The sequence below is a fragment of the Procambarus clarkii genome, chromosome 71 (assembly GCF_040958095.1).
Source record: "Procambarus clarkii isolate CNS0578487 chromosome 71, FALCON_Pclarkii_2.0, whole genome shotgun sequence".
Classification (NCBI taxonomy): Eukaryota; Metazoa; Arthropoda; class Malacostraca; order Decapoda; family Cambaridae; genus Procambarus; species Procambarus clarkii.
In genome coordinates, this window is record NC_091220.1 from 10,043,178 (window position 1) to 10,059,057 (window position 15,880).

General features: G+C 43.5%; 1 protein-coding gene across 1 annotated transcript in view; it reads left to right on the top strand.

The window, feature by feature from the left end:
• The window catches only part of LOC123745511 (UDP-N-acetylglucosamine transporter), a 105,804-nt gene that overhangs the window by 19,700 nt on the left and 70,224 nt on the right, over positions 1-15,880 (top strand). Inside the window, exons 2-5 of the mRNA XM_069311961.1 lie at positions 1,147-1,408; positions 6,962-7,116; positions 7,259-7,381; positions 11,898-12,186. Of these exons, the coding sequence (XP_069168062.1) occupies positions 1,159-1,408; positions 6,962-7,116; positions 7,259-7,381; positions 11,898-12,186 (817 nt within the window). The 5' untranslated portion in view covers positions 1,147-1,158. The remainder of the gene's footprint in view (positions 1-1,146; positions 1,409-6,961; positions 7,117-7,258; positions 7,382-11,897; positions 12,187-15,880) is intronic.

Genomic DNA, 15,880 nt, shown 5'->3' on the forward strand with positions numbered 1-15,880 from the left:
AAGGTAGCCTCAAGGTGGTCCAACGCATCCTTGTGTGACATTTGAAATGAAATTTGGGTGAAATTCCCAAGAAGAGAGAGTCCGCCTGACTCAGAGGTGGATTCTCCTTCCACACCATAACCCCTCTCCTCCTTCCCACCTCCCCATCGTCTCCCTCAAGCCAGCAACTACTCTTCATAAGGTAAAGTAAATATTAAAACACTACAACAAAACATTTATATATACATGTGCAGTATTATATTTACATAAAAAAGTCATACAAGTATGGATGTTTTTGGGAGTGGAACGGATTAAATTTATTTCCTTTATTTTAAATGGGGAAATTTGTTTCTTAAGACGAGTTTTCCAGGTAACGAGCTCGGTGCCAGAACGGATTAAACTCGTTAATAGAGGTTCCACTGTAGATGTATATGCATATAATGTCCAAAAGCTTGGCGAGACTCCCCACAGCAAAGCCCAATGTCGGAAAAGTTACCCGTGAGCGCACAAAATCAGTAAAATGTGTATACTCGTTTCAGTTTTCTCGCCTTAATTCTCGTGCTACGTCGTTCCTTTTGGTATCATTGTGTTCCCAATTAAATTCCCTGCAGATGTATATGCATATAATGTCCAAAAGCCTGGCGAGACTCCCTGCAGCAAAGCCTAAAATTACCCGTGAACGAGCACCAATTTGCACACCACAACCTAATGTGTATACTCGTTCAGTTTGATAACATCAATTTTCATGTTACATCGCTCGTTTTGTTATCAAATTGTTCCCAATATAAAGGCGCACATTTTAAAACTCGTCCCATAATAATAGCACAATAAATAGAATTTTAACAAATATTTTAAAATTTGGTGTGTTAATTCATAATTAAGAATAATAATTTATTGTATCCTCCATTTGAATAATTTTAACAAATAAAGGTACCATTATCACCATTGCATATTTTAATCAATCAAACTTATTAGGTGTAGTGATTTGTTTTGCAATATTTGTTAAGAAAGCATTTTTTAAGTACAATATTGCACTGTTTATAGGTATTAATGAACATTATTGATTGCTTGTACTGGTGAAGTGTGATAACAAATAGTAGAGAGGTGTGAATGGTCATGCCAGGAAATGATGGCTGTAGAAATGTTTAATACATATGTACTGTACAGGCAACACTTGAGATGAGCAAGAGGACAGTTGATGGTATGGATGCTCATGCCACGGAAGGATGGAACTGGAAACGCCATTTATCCTTTAAAACCATTAGCTTGGTGGTGCTCTCTGTGCAGACATCAACGATGGTATTACTTCTGCGTTATAGCCGTACCTCAAGTTATTCTAATCATCAGTCATACATCATCACCACAGCTGTTCTCTCGTCAGAAGTTTTGAAGCTCGGACTTTCTTTGGGATTTTTGCACATCGAGTCTGGTAAGTGTTCATTTTATGTATGCACATGCATGAACAGACACACACACACACACATACACTGCAGATAGAAGCAAGTCCATAATAATTTTTTGGGTGTTTAGAAAATGAAATATTATCTAGAATAAAAAGAGCAGCAGAAGAGGAAAAATCATTGCTAAAATAATAGGCTTAGGAGGAGGCCTCACAACAAAGTAAAATCCAGTGATATTAGGAGATTAGGCAAATATGAGAGAAAAGAATCGTACCTTAAAGGTAACTTTTATGGAGTGAGACAAAAATGACGGAACTGCTTAGAAATGCCAGGAAATTGCAGAGTAATGAGGATGGGAAACTTTAGTCATTAGGACAAGACCTCTCAAAGGAAGACAGAAAAGCTCAAATTTATCCACAATGGAGCGAAACATATACGTACCGTACTTAAATGGAAAAAGAAATGAAGATTTTTTTTTCCTATAAGGTAATATGGATTGGGAAGCCTGTGAAATGGTACATAAAACACACCAACAATATTAGAGGAAGGAGTAGGGGACAAATGGAGAGGGAACATGTTTCTGAAAATTACATATATGTACTGAACTGTACTACAGTATCATAGATGGTGTGAGAAAAAATATTGGAGATTGAAGTTATAATTCAGTTTTAGGTCCCAGATATTGTCACACTAACAAAGACAAAACTTGAAGAAAATATTTTAAATGAGGTTGTATTCCCAAGGGACTACTCTGGAGGCAACAGAAAAACTAGGAAAGGGGGAAGTGTGACTGTAGTGGAAAGAACACGTGAAGGTAGGAGAGTTAATAATCGACAACTCTCGGGAGGTTGACATAGTGGCATTGCAGGTCTGGAATCGGGATGATAAACTGATAATAGTAAATGCCTACAGCCCACCAACAAGTAACACATAGACAAAGGAGAAACTGGATGAACAAGAGGGCCTCATAATGGTCATGAGAGACATTATAGTAAAAGCAGATAAAAATCTATAACGATTGTTGGTACTGGGGGACTTAAACTTGAAACCAATAGACTGGAAGGCCTACAAAGCAAGAAGGGACGACATTTGGACAGGCAGATTTGTAAACCTCATTCTGGAGAAATTTATGTATCAACACGTTAAGCAGGCCACAAGAATGAGGGAAGGGGATGTTCCATCAGTATTGAATCTAATATTCACCAGGAAAGAAGAAGAGATATTTGACATCCAGTACCTTCCTTCCTTGGGAAAGAGTGATCATGTCCTGTTGGAAATTAAACATGCTTTGCGATATAATCTAGAAGAGAAAGGGGACATGGAAACAGTTGATAAACTCGATTTCAAGAGAGGACATTATGGGGAACTTGGACAATTCATTACATAATGTGTTTAATTGGACAGACTTGTTGCTAGGCAAGGAAGTAAATGCCTAGTATGCCAAGTTTTGTGAAATGTACAATGAAGGCACAGAAACATTCATACCACGTACCAAACATACCAATCATACCAGATATGAAAACATTCATACTGTCTACAGGACAGGAGTTGTAGCTGATGTGTGGAAAAAGGCTAAAATAGCTCCAATCTACAAAAGTGGCAGCAGGGAAGACCCCCTCAATTATAGACCTGTATCATTGACAAGTGTAATACTATAGTAAAAATATTGGAAAAAATAATTAAAACTAAATGGGTAGAATGCCAGGAGAAAAATGGTATAATATCAGACACAGTATGGTTTTCGATCTGGAAGATCCTATGTAACGAATTTACTCAGTTTCTATGATCGAGCCACAGAGATTTTACAGGAAAGAGATGGTTGGGTTGACTGCATCTATCTGGACCTAAAAATAGGCTTTTGACAGAGTTCTACATAGGAGGTTGTTCTGGAAATGAACATATTGGAGGGGTGAGAGGTAAGCTCCTAACATGGATGAAAAATTTCCTGATAGAAAAATGAGGGCAGTGATCAGAGGCAGTATATCGGATTAGAGGAATGACACAAGTGGAGTACCACAGGGTTCAGTTCTTGCACTGGTAATGTTCATTGTCTACATAAACGATCTACCAGTTGGAATACAGAATTATATGAACATGTTTGCTGATGATGCTAAGATAATAGGGAAGATACGAAACTTAGATGATTGTCATGCCCTTCAAGAAGACCTGGACAAAATAAGTATATGGAGCCCCTTGGCAAATGGAATTTGATGTGAATATATGCCATGTTATGGAATGTGGAGTAGGAGAACATAGACCCCACACAACCTATAAATTATGTGAGGAATCGTTAAAGAATTCTGACAAAAAGAGATCAAGGGGTGGTTCTAGATAGAAAATTGTCACCTAAGGACCACATTAAGAACATTGTGCGAGGAGCCTATGCTACACTTTCTAATTTCAGAAGTTCAGAATTGCTTTTAAATACATGGATGGAGAAATACCAAAAGAAATTGTTCATGACTTTTGTTAGACCAAAGCTGGAATATGCAGTGGTTGTATGGTGCCCGTATCTTAAGAAGCACATCAACAAACTGGAAAAGGTGCAAAGACATGCCACTAGTGGCTCCCAGAACAGAAGGACAAGAGCTACGAGGAGAGGTTAGAGGCATTAAATATGCAAACACTAGAAGATTGGAGAAAAAGAGGCGATATGATCACTACGTACAAAATAGTAACAGGAATCGATAAAATGGACAGGAAAGAATTCATGAGACCCGGAACTTCAAGAACAAGAGGTCATAGATTTAAATTAACGAAACAAAGCTGCCAGAGAAATATAAGAATATTCACTTTTGTAAACAGAGTGGTAGACGGTTGGAACAAGTTAGGTGAGAAGGTGGAGGAGGCCAAACCGTCAGTAATTTCAAAGTGTTATATGACAGAGTGCTGGGAAGACGGGACACCACGAGCGTAGCTCTCATCCTGTAACTACACTTAGGTAATTACCAAAACAGAGATGCAGGGCCAGAAAACAGGATTAGTTCAACATAAATTATGAAAGGGCCAGAGAGGAAAAGACTAGAAAATAGGTTCAATATCGGAAGAGGCTTAACCCACAAACACACCAGCAATACAAATAAGCAAGAAACAGTTACAGAGCAGTGAGGAGAGATGCAGAAAGGAACTTTGAGAAAGGTATAGCGAACAAATGTAAAACGGATCCAGGTTGTTTTATATACAAGCAAGCTGCATGTAAAGGATAAAATCTGAGAACAGGGATCAAGACTACTGAAAATGAAAAAGAAATGTGTGAAACACTAAATGAACAGTTCCGAGGTGTGTTTGTACAAAATGAGGATTTCAGAGAGCCAGACCTAATACCAATTCCAGAGCACGCCATAGAATACATAGAGGTATCTCAAGACAAAGTGGTAAAATTACTCATGGGGCTAGAAAGAAGTAAAGCAGTTTGACCTGATAGTTTCACCTTGGGTGCTGCAAGAATGTGCAACTGAGCTGAGCATTCCACTCCAATTAATATTCCAGACATCCTTGTGCACAGGAATCTTAGCAGATAGATATATGGAAAAAGGCAAACATAGTACAAATCTAAAAATAGTAGTCAAGAACCTCTAAATTATAGACGCGTATCATTAATGAGCGGGACTCGAGAAGGGTGCCTACGATGGGCACATGTATGAGCAAGTAGATGGGGTCGCCATGGGTTCTCTCCTAGGTGTCCTGTTTGCGAACTTCTACATGGATACCATAGAGCAGAAAGTCTTAGTTGACATGGACTTGAAATCCCGCCATATACTGCAGGTATGTTGACAACATTTTTATGCAGGTACCTGATGTCAGACGTCTGCAGCAGCTGAAGGCGGCATTTAAGCAAAATTCGGTGTTAAGTTTCACTTACGAGATGGAAAGTGATGGGAAGCTGCCCTTTCTAGATGTAACAATCACGGAAAGGAATGGAGGCTTCCACACTACAGTCTACACTAAAGAAACAAACATAGGAATGTGCCTTAACACTATCGCATTCTTGGAATGCCCCGGCGTCTGATTTTTTCTCTAGAGTCCGAGCATCGGACTGTCCTCACGTTTGATACAAAAATATTTGTATACAATTCATTTTGTATCCGATCGACTTCGGGCTAGTTTCAAAATGAGCGCCTTTAGAGTGCGCACAATTTGATACCAAAATGAGAGATGTAACATGAAACTTGATGTCAGAACACTTGAAAGATTATAAATACGTTTTTGCATGACCTCTAAGTTGGCGGCGTGATAGTATTAATGCCAATAGTGACTGCCCAGACAGGTACAAGAGGAGCGTTGTCAATGCTTACGTCAACCAGGCTCTCATTCACAGCTCTGGTTGGAAGCAGGTCGATGAAGAACTCTGTAGGGTAAGGCAGGTCCTAGTCAACAATGGCTTCTCTAACGGTTATGTTGAAGTCGTCATAAAAAAGAAAGATGAAATTCCATGTAACCTCTGAAGAGTCAACTATCACAACACTTGTACCCCCTATTAGACTGTGTTGCAGGAACTTCTTTCCGACGACTCATAAAACGGAGGAAAGTGTCCTGAAAGTTATTATTAATATGAATGTTATCAAACATTCATATTAATAGACAGACAAAAATCAGAAGATTCAATTGACAATTTACTACAAAAACAAGAAAGAGACCAACCTACTCATGAAGAACTCTCCAAACACCAAACAGAATGCCTCGAAAATGTCATCGTCTATGCTTTCACATGCCCACTTGGGGACTGTCAGCCCCAAAGATCTTAGTATATAGGCAAGACAACATCATCTCTTTCTAGGCGATTAACAATGCACAAACAACAGGGCTCCATCAAGGAACATATAATCTCCTCACACAACCAGACCATCGCCAGAGAAATCTTAAAAAGCAACACAGAACTCGTCGATAGATACAGCGATAGCAGGAGACTTGACATCAGCGAGGCCCTACACATCAAAAAGTCAACACCAGCAATCAACAGTCAATTAACACATAACTATATTCTACCCACTTCAAGACCCCAACCAACATAGAAGCAGCAAGAAGCAGCAAATATGCAATATACCCATTGATTCGTGTTCTGTCTTTTGTCACCTCACACAAAAACATTTGTGTCATATCACCTCACCCAAAGAATAAGCATGAAATGATGTGTGTAAAACTCTGTCTTTGAAAATGTGAGAAGTCCTTGCGAAATGCTTTTAGGCGTCAGACCATAATATATAATAGATATAATACTGTGTAAATATCTGCAAAAAATGTGTTGTAAATTTATAAATACACTAAATTTATCAATATCTGAAATTCACCCTAATCTAGAATGGCTCAAAAATGTTTAAGTCTGGAGTTTGAAGGTTTCACTATACTTGAAGCTACATTTTTACAATTTCTAACTTTACCAACTGCCTAATGGTCACAATATGCAAAAGGAACTCTGAATCCACATTATCAAGGTTGATTCAAAATTGAACCCAAGCCACTCAAGAGATATTAGAACCCAAGAGATATTAGACTTACTGGGTGTGTTTATATTATGTTTACAAGACATACAGCATTTAAAACATTATTTTATGTCTTAACACTGAAATTTATTGTTTTTACAGGTAAGGAAATACAAAAAACTTTGAATCGGCTGTATGAAGATGTAATTATCAATGTGTGGGAGACACTGAAACTAGTCATTCCAGCATTCTTGTATGTTGTTCAAAACAACTTGCTTTTCGTTGCTCTCTCCAATCTTGATGCTGCCACATATCAGGTTAGAAAGCTATAGTTTTACTTTACATATTTAAGTTTTACAATATAGAGGAATGTTGGTAGTGAGATTTTCTATTATAAAATGCAGTATTCATAGTGTTATTTACATGATTAATATTGTGTAAAAGTCACATTCTCCTCAGGTTACCTACCAGTTAAAGATCTTGACTACAGCCATTTTCTCCTGGGTGATGCTCGGCAAACGTCTTGCGCCGATCCACTGGTTCTCTCTCTGTCTGCTCATGCTGGGTGTTTCCCTCGTTCAGGTATTTTATGCTCCCCCATTATTCGATATACTCATATATAATTGTCTAAATTAACTTTATCTATTCTTATGCAAGATACTGTATTGTACTGTATTTACTTGATGTACTGTATTTAGCACTGGTCATCAGCTGTTCACACTCTCCATGATGATAAAGCTCTTCCATTCATTTAATGTTTTGGTTGCTTTGACTGCCAGATTAGAATGGCCACATGTGATAAATTTAATGATGTATGTATGTATGTATGTACAGTATATGTAATGTATGTACAGTATGTATGTACAGTATATGTAATGTATGTACAGTATGTATGTACAGTACTGTATATGTAATGTATGTATGTATGTACAGTATATGTAATGTATGTACAGTATGTATGTACAGTATATGTAATGTATGTACAGTGTGTATGTACAGTATATGTAATGTATGTACAGTATGTATGTACAGTACTGTATATGTAATGTATGTACAGTATGTATGTACAGTATATGTAATGTATGTACAGTATGTATGTACAGTATATGTAATGTATGTACAGTATGTATGTACAGTATATGTAATGTATGTACAGTATGTATGTACAATATATGTAATGTATGTATGTATGTATGTATGTACAGTATATGTAATGTATGTACAGTATGTATGTACAGTATATGTAATGTATGTACAGTATGTATGTACAGTATATGTAATGTATGTACAGTATGTATGTACAGTATATGTAATGTATGTACAGTATGTATGTATGTATGTAATGTATGTATGTATGTATGTATGTATGTATGTATGTATGTGTGTGTGTGTGTGTGTGTGTGTGTGTGTGTGTGTAATTACCTAAGTGTAATGTAATTACCTAACTGTAAGTGTAATGTAATTACACTATGAAATTACACTTGATTACACTGAATGTAACACAATATAGCGGGCAATATATGCTACTTACGATTTTTTTATTATTTTTCCCGTAATCAGTGAACACAAATTAACAGGTTAGGAAGAAAAAATAATTTTTTTTTTTGGTATGCGCTTGTGGGTGACAAATGGTATATAGCTATGCGCCATTTAAGGGTTCAATGAGGTTGGAATTTTTTTAAGGCAAGGAGTGTCATTGTTGAAAGATGAGAACTGAAATGGATTTATAAGCCTTATTTTATAATAATACCTTGTAAATAGTTAAATGGTTGCCTATTATTTCTTTAAATGTATTTAATGTTTACTATACTGTATTCATATTCAGTGCAGTTTTATTTCTTTTCTGTGGGGAGCCCTGTTGGCTCCCTGAAGCTATCCAAACTGATATAGGGCTATATTATTTTGGGTCATCGGTCACAGAGTTCTTATGCCTACCGGAGACCACAAGCCAGAACCTGGGACCCTCAGAGAGGCGCAAGGAGCAATGGCCTATGAACACTTTACACTTAAAGTGTGTCATATTTGCCATCGACCAGGGAAGGCACCCAAAAAGGTAGGCGAAACAAAACAGACCCCTGTCTGGTTGAAAATGCAACCTACATCCTCAAAAGAGCGAAAGAACTCTCCCAGAAAGAAGAAAAACAAGCAACACTTCATTTAACTAGCCCCCAGCTTGTTAGCCCTACCCACTCTTCAGTTCTTATCTGATGTGCTTGGCTGTTGGATGTATCTGATGTGCTTGACTGTTGGATGTATCTGATGTGCTTGGCTGTTGGATGTATCTGATGTGCTTGACTGTTGGATGTATCTGATGTGCTTGGCTGTTGGATGTATCTGATGTGCTTGGCTGTTGGATGTATCTGATGTGCTTGGCTGTTGGATGTATCTGATGTGCTTGGCTGTTGGATGTATCTGATGTGCTTGGCTGTTGGATGTATCTGATGTGCTTGGCTGTTGGATGTATCTGATGTGCTTGGCTGTTGGATGTCACCTCTGGCCACGGTTGCCTGTTCTGGGCTTTTGCCTTGTGATGCTGTTCCTGCACTTGTGGTGTGCATTGCCCAGATGTTCGAATGTACTGGAGCTGCACCCGCCTGTGTACACCTTCCCTAGGTGCTCCATAAGTACTGCCCTTGCCTTTCACGGTTCTCTAACTTGGGGTGTTCGAGATTCATTCTTGTGTTTGTAGACTTCCCTCTTTGTGGTTTTCTTTGCCCTTGGGCGTGTGTCAGGGGACATGAAGCTTTCCGACCTGCCCCAAGTAGGGGTATGATTTTCAACTAGTGGAGCGCACTGTGGTTGGTGCAGCCTGCTATACATTCTCATTCTGCAAGCCAGAGTTTCTCTGATTGGTGAATTGCTGTTGCAAGGTTTCAAGGATTTTTGTCTTCCTATTACCACCATTTTCTCCTCTTTTTGCAGGAGAAAACAGAGAGGGGGGGGGTCTGCATTGGTTATCATTAGGCTTAGTCTAGGGTGTGGCGGTGGTCCTTGTTTGTTGCCCCCGAGGTTTCACGGCTGCTTCTTGTGGTCTGTTTACTGCATCGACGGGGATTACTGGATAGCTGGCCCAGTACCTGAGCTTCCTGTAGGGCTCATTTACCCTGCAAGCCCTGGAAAACCTCAGTAGGCTCAATCATATTATCAATACTTCTTAAGAGTTCACTCTTGCTTTGTGCAAATTTAAGGGTTGCTCGTTGCCCCTGCCTCAGGGTGACGATCATCCTTCTCCCACACTTGATGTTTACGTGGATGCCACGTCTGTTGTTGGGGCTTTGTGACCAGTGCTCACCAGTCTGACCAGGGGCATTGGCAGTGGCCATGAGTTGGGCTCACAGCATGGTGCAGGAGTTTATGGCAGTGTTGCTGGGGCTGTGGTGGGTTCGGAGTCCTCGGGGCTTGGTGATCCGGTTCCATTTGAATTGCTCTCCCCCGTGGTTTATTGTCTCAGCCAGGGGGAAGGGGGTCGCTTCGGTCCTTGGCTCTTTGGGGCTGGTCGCTGGAACACTCTTGCTGAGTTCTTGGGGTTTAACTCTTCACTCTGTTTACATTCAGGGAATGTCCAACGTCCTGGCGGACAGTCTATCTCTCTCTAGTTTCCTTTCCACGTAGTGGACTGTCAGTGCAGTTTCCTTCCTTTGGCTTTGCCAGATGTACGGGTGCCCAGAGGTGGATCACTTCGTGTCGGTGAGGTCTCTGCATCATTCTAGGGTATGTGATGCCGTTCCCCAATTGCGAGGCCCTCGCAGTACTGTGTACGCTTTCAGGCAGGACTTGTCAAGGTTGGGGTTCCTATAATATTCCCCCCCCCCCAGTCCAGCTGTTGCTCCGTTTTCTGGCTCTGCTGGAATTCTTCCGGGGTAGTGTGATAGTCCTGGCCCCATAGTGGCCTGCTCAGCCTTGGTTTCAGGCGCTGCTTGCGGGGTGTCCGAATCTGGGCAATTTTCCGCGGCTCCATCTTTTTCAGGAGGAGCTGGTGAGGTACCTCGTTGGTTCAATCATCTCTGCTCTTACGCGTCTGGGCTTTGATGTGCATGTATATTGTCATTTGTATGGTAATCAGGTGGCATCTTTGATGGTGTTCCATTTGCAGTCTTTTTCTCAGCGACAGTACAAGGTTTCTTGGCAGGCTTTCCACCATTTTCTTTTTCTTCGTTGAGTTTTGTCGGTGTCGGACAAGGTTGTTTTGTCCTTTTTCTCTTTGCTTTTCCTGGATCGGTATCTCATACCAAATATTGTTGCTTATTGTGCAGCGTTGGCGGAGCCACTGCATCTTGCATTCAGAATGGATGTCACTTCTGCCCCTTTTCTGTAAGCTTTCTCATGCATTTTTCCACCTCTAGCCTGTTCATGCACCACCTGAGCTTGAGCTGTCTTGGTCTTTGGACCAGATTCTTTCCTTTCTTTCTTCTCTGTGGTGGCCTCTTCAGTTTGTGATTGTTTTTGGAAGATGTTGATTTTGTTGGCCTTGGTCTCTGGGGGTTGGGTGGGGGGGAGCTTCATGCTCTTCTCTGGTGTTGGGAGTTTTGCTCATTTGGTCCTGGGGATTTTGTTTGTTTGCAGCCGGCTTCTTTTCTGGTGAAGAATGAGATGGCTGGCTTCTGGACAGGTCCGTTGTGGATGCTTGGTTGGTTCGGCCGGGGGTGCATCATATGTTATCCGGTGGATGCTTTGCACCGCCACCTGTGGGCCACTGGTTCTGTGTTGGTGGATGCACTCCGGGTTGATACGGTTCCCCTAGTTCCTTTTTCCAGGGCTCATGTGTCTCAGATTGTCCGCAGTGTCATTACGTCTAGCCAGCCTGCGGTCTACCCTCGTGCTCATAAGGTTAGGAAGTTTGTGACTCTGTCGGCTGTGTTTGGTAATATAGAGACTTCTCCGTTTACGAATTTAATTCGTTCCAAGAGACGGTTCATGCACTGAAAATTCGAAAACCGAAATGAATTTTTCCGTAAGAAATAATGTAAATTGAATTAATCCACTCCACACACCCCAGAATATTAAAATGAAAAATACATTTTATACAGAATAATACTCATTGCCTCCAGGGCTCACTCAGAAACTGGCATTTCATTACTTATAATTTTTTTTTTTCAAGGTTGAGGGCAGTAATGGTGGAGTGAGCAGTGGCAAGATTATTACTGTACCTGCAGTAGAAGTGTTGGAGGGAGCAGATTCACTGTTTCTTGGAGGACCTGAAGATGGTGCAGGTTTTCCTCCACCTGACATGCACAATGAAGCTCACCCCAACATAGAAGTATCTCGCCTTCTAGGAATTTTTGCGGTTTTTGTATCGTGCATTTCTAGTGGATTTTCTGGTGTGTACTTTGAACGGCTTGTGAAGAGAGGCACCCAAACTTCACTGATTATCAGGAACATTCAGCTTGGTAAGTGCCGTTTCTAAGTCCACCTCTTTTTCTGTGGAGAGCCCCGGAGCTATACTGGGCTGATGTGTGTATATATTAGACCGTGGCAACAGTCAATCGATGGTGTTCTTAGCCTACCGGGGACCACCAGCCAAAAGCTGGCCTCCTCAGAGAGGCGCGAGGAGCAATGATCTATAGACACCCCCCATGTAGTTGGCAGCAGTTTGTCTGCCATCTATCAGGTCAGGCATCCAGAAAGGAAGAAATCCCAAAACAAACTACAGCTGGTGAAAATTGCAAACCGAAAGCCGAACGAGCAGGCAGAACTTTCCCATCAGAAAACAAGCAAACAGGCATGACATGACCACAGCTGCTGTGTCGCTGTCTATGCAGCTCCCCCCCTCCCTGGGAAGGGGAAGGGGGGGAGAGCCCCAGAACTCCTGCAACAGCTTCCCAACCTCAGTTCTGAGGCTGTTGTATTGAGTGGCGGTCTATCGACTCTGGCTCCAGTCCTTGAGCAGTGCTGTGCCTTGTGGTGGTGTGCTGTGGTGGTATGTGAGCCAGGAGTAATTCAAGAAGTACCGGGGCCTCCCCAGTACTTCCCTATAACCATGTGCCTAGGGTTACCTCCTATAGGTGCCCTGTAATTCTGCCCTTGCAGTTTGTGGGTTACCTTCCACAAACTGTTCGGGAACTACTTCTGCAGGATTCTTTTGCTGCTCGGTGATTGCCCCGCCCTTGGGGTCAACTGGGGTTTTTCCTACCTCTGTTTGGCCTTGGGTAGGAGGTAGTATCATCACTGGCTGGGGGCACAAGGTACTGTGCAGCTGTCTTATATTACGCATAGCGGCCGGTTCTGTTCCTTCTGCAGATGTTGTGCTTTTGTGGGGTGTTTCTTTGCTTTTGTTTTGTTTTGCCTGGTGGGGGGTCTGCCTGGTGTGGCTGTAGGACCACGTGTGTTCTTTTTGGTGGCTAGGTCCCCTTCATTGCACACATTGCAGGGGTTCAGCTTTTTGTTTGTCTGTTTGGTAGTTCTGGGATAACCGGTTAGCAGTACCTTGAGTGGGCTTCCCCTTGCAGTCAGCCTAAGGGTCCTGGAAACCTCCATTGGGGCTCGTTGGTCCAATGGATGCGTCCTCCAAGTCTCGCCTCGTTTCGTGAGAGTTTGAAGGTTGCTCTGTCTCTTGTCTCAGGGTGACATTCACCATTTTTGTCTTCACCATGCAGCCTGTTTGGTCGATGACACCTTTGACCTGGAGTCCAGCGAGTGGTGTTCCTTGCTTGTGCTTCAGTTCACTCAATCCTCTGATACTGATATTTGGATGCAGGCAGCCGCGCCCCCTTGTCTTTTCCCTGTTGTAGTTCATCCTGCCTCCCCCTTCCCCCTCCTGCCCCTGCTGCCGGCTCCCAAACATCTGAGGGTTTCATAGTTAGGGCAGGACTTTCTTGGTGATGAAATTCGGATGGCTTCGGGGACTGCCCGTTCTGGATCAGCGGCGAAGGCATTCGAGCCTGTTCCTCCTGCCAAGGCTTTCGGGTCGCACTAGTAGACCCCCCCTTTCTTCCCTGCTTTTCCGGTGGACTCTGCCTTTTCTTCAGAGGCAGAGGGTTTAGAGGATGGCTCTACCACGGGTCCTGACATAGAGGATCCTGGGACTGGGGAGGAGTTGACTTGGGGGGGGGGGGCTTGGGCCCTGTTTGACCCCTGCTTGGGTGTTGGTACCCTCTACACAGGGCTTGTTGTTATAGGAGGAGGGTTTTTCCTACCCCCCCCCCCCTATACGAGTCTGAGATGGGGTTCAGTTCCAGGTTCCCTTGGGTTTCTCGGTTCCTTCCTTCTGGGGTTTTCAGTTTTTCAGCTTCCCACATTCTGCCTCGGGAGGAGTGGGAGGCCCTTGCGACTTACCTCCTGCATGACCCGGATTATGCCTCGATAATGAATCCTCCTCCTTTTAAGTTTGGCTTCTCTTTTCCCTACTGGGTGCGTTACGAGGTGCTGGAGTCTTCCTGGCTGGCATACTGCCCTTTCTTTTCATTGGGGGCATGGCATGCAATCTGACGGACCCGCGCAGTTGAGAGATGGGAGTTGACTATGGTCGTTCAGGATTACGGAGGGGGGGGGGGTGGTTAGAGCACTTCATTGCATGCTTGTTCGCCCCTGTGCTTCCTCATGATGTCGGCCAGATGCAGCTACACGTGCAGGTTCCCTCCCTTATGGCGTCTGGTTGCTGAAAATTTGCGCGCCTGTGGTCATTTGGCTTCGGTCTTGCTACTGGAGCTACTTTTACCTACTGGAGCTGTCTTCGGACTGGCTCGAGGAGGATGTGGAGGAGCTGTGTTCCGAGCCAATGTTCAGTGCGTTTGCCTCGACGGCTTAGTGTTGGCTGTCTTGTTGAAGTTGTTTGCGCCGATTCTGAGGGAGGCTGTGTCTGTTTTTTGCTTCTCACCTTGCATCCCGACAGGCGGTGCTCATCCACTCGTTGGAATCTGCTTGGGCCCTGGCTCTTAGATTTTCGTCCCTTTTTTTTCTGTTGCTGTTTGCAGAGTTTGCGGTGGTGCATTTTCTGCAGGCAGTTTCATCTAGTTGCCAGCCTATGTCAGACTTGTTGGTACTTCGGGGGGGTGGGGGGGGCATTGGGGTCCTGCTCAGAAGGGTCATGCCTGAGCTCGGGGTTCCTTCGATCGTCATAAGCCAGTGGTGCCAGATTTGGGGCCGGCCCCTCCTGCAGAGCTATCGACATCTGGTTGGTGCAGTGCACACTCTAGGCGTCGGTCGAGCTCTCATAAGAGTCGTCAGCATTTTTGCGATATGCCCTGTTGATGGGGCGATGTTGTGGAGGCTCGCACCGTTTGCTCTCACCTGGTCCCACGATTCGTGGGCATTTTGGGTTGTTTCCTTCAACCTGCAGTGGTGTTAGGTGGCTCCTCCTTCGGGGGGTTCGGGGCTGGCAGGACAGGCCTGTTTCCCTGCACTCTTGTCAGGTCATCCTGGAGTACTCGCCTAGTTGTGCTTGCGAGCTTTGTCTCTTTGGTCCCGCCTCTCAACTGTCAATCAACTGATGTACAGATTCCTGAGGCTATTGGGCTCTATCATATCTGCACTTGAAACTGTGTATGGAGTCTGCCTCCACCACCTCACTTCTTAACCCTTAAACTGCGCAACGCGCCTGCAGGCTCGCGTCTGGTTTGCGCAACGCGCCTCCAGGTATTTTGATTTTTCACGTTCCATTCAAAACTGGCGCGCGGTGACGCGGGTATGGTATGGGTGGGTGGGGGCCCCAGTGATCGTCCGCCATCTTAAAAAAAAATCCCAGCATGCCCTGCGGCCGTGGGGAGCCCCAGTTTCACGGCAGCAACCATGTCTGACGCATCCTCTACGAGCTCCCGCTCCACGGTGACCCGCGGTCATGGAAAACGACTCTCTGAGGAGGAAATATGCGATATTTTGTATGATGACGGTGCTCTGGATGATGACCTGGACTATGATCCAGATAAAGACCTAACTCAGAGATCTGATACGAGTGAGGAAGAGACAGAATTGGAAGATGTGGCGAGTGTGTGGGGTACTCGTGCCTCGCCCGGCCTGCCTCGCCGCCCTGGGTCAACACCGTTATCATCACCACCATCATGTATGTCCCCAGACGCTAGTAGTTTATTCAGTGATAGTACATGTGACGAATCTTTCTCGGGCTTCAGTGACATTGGCTCCGATACG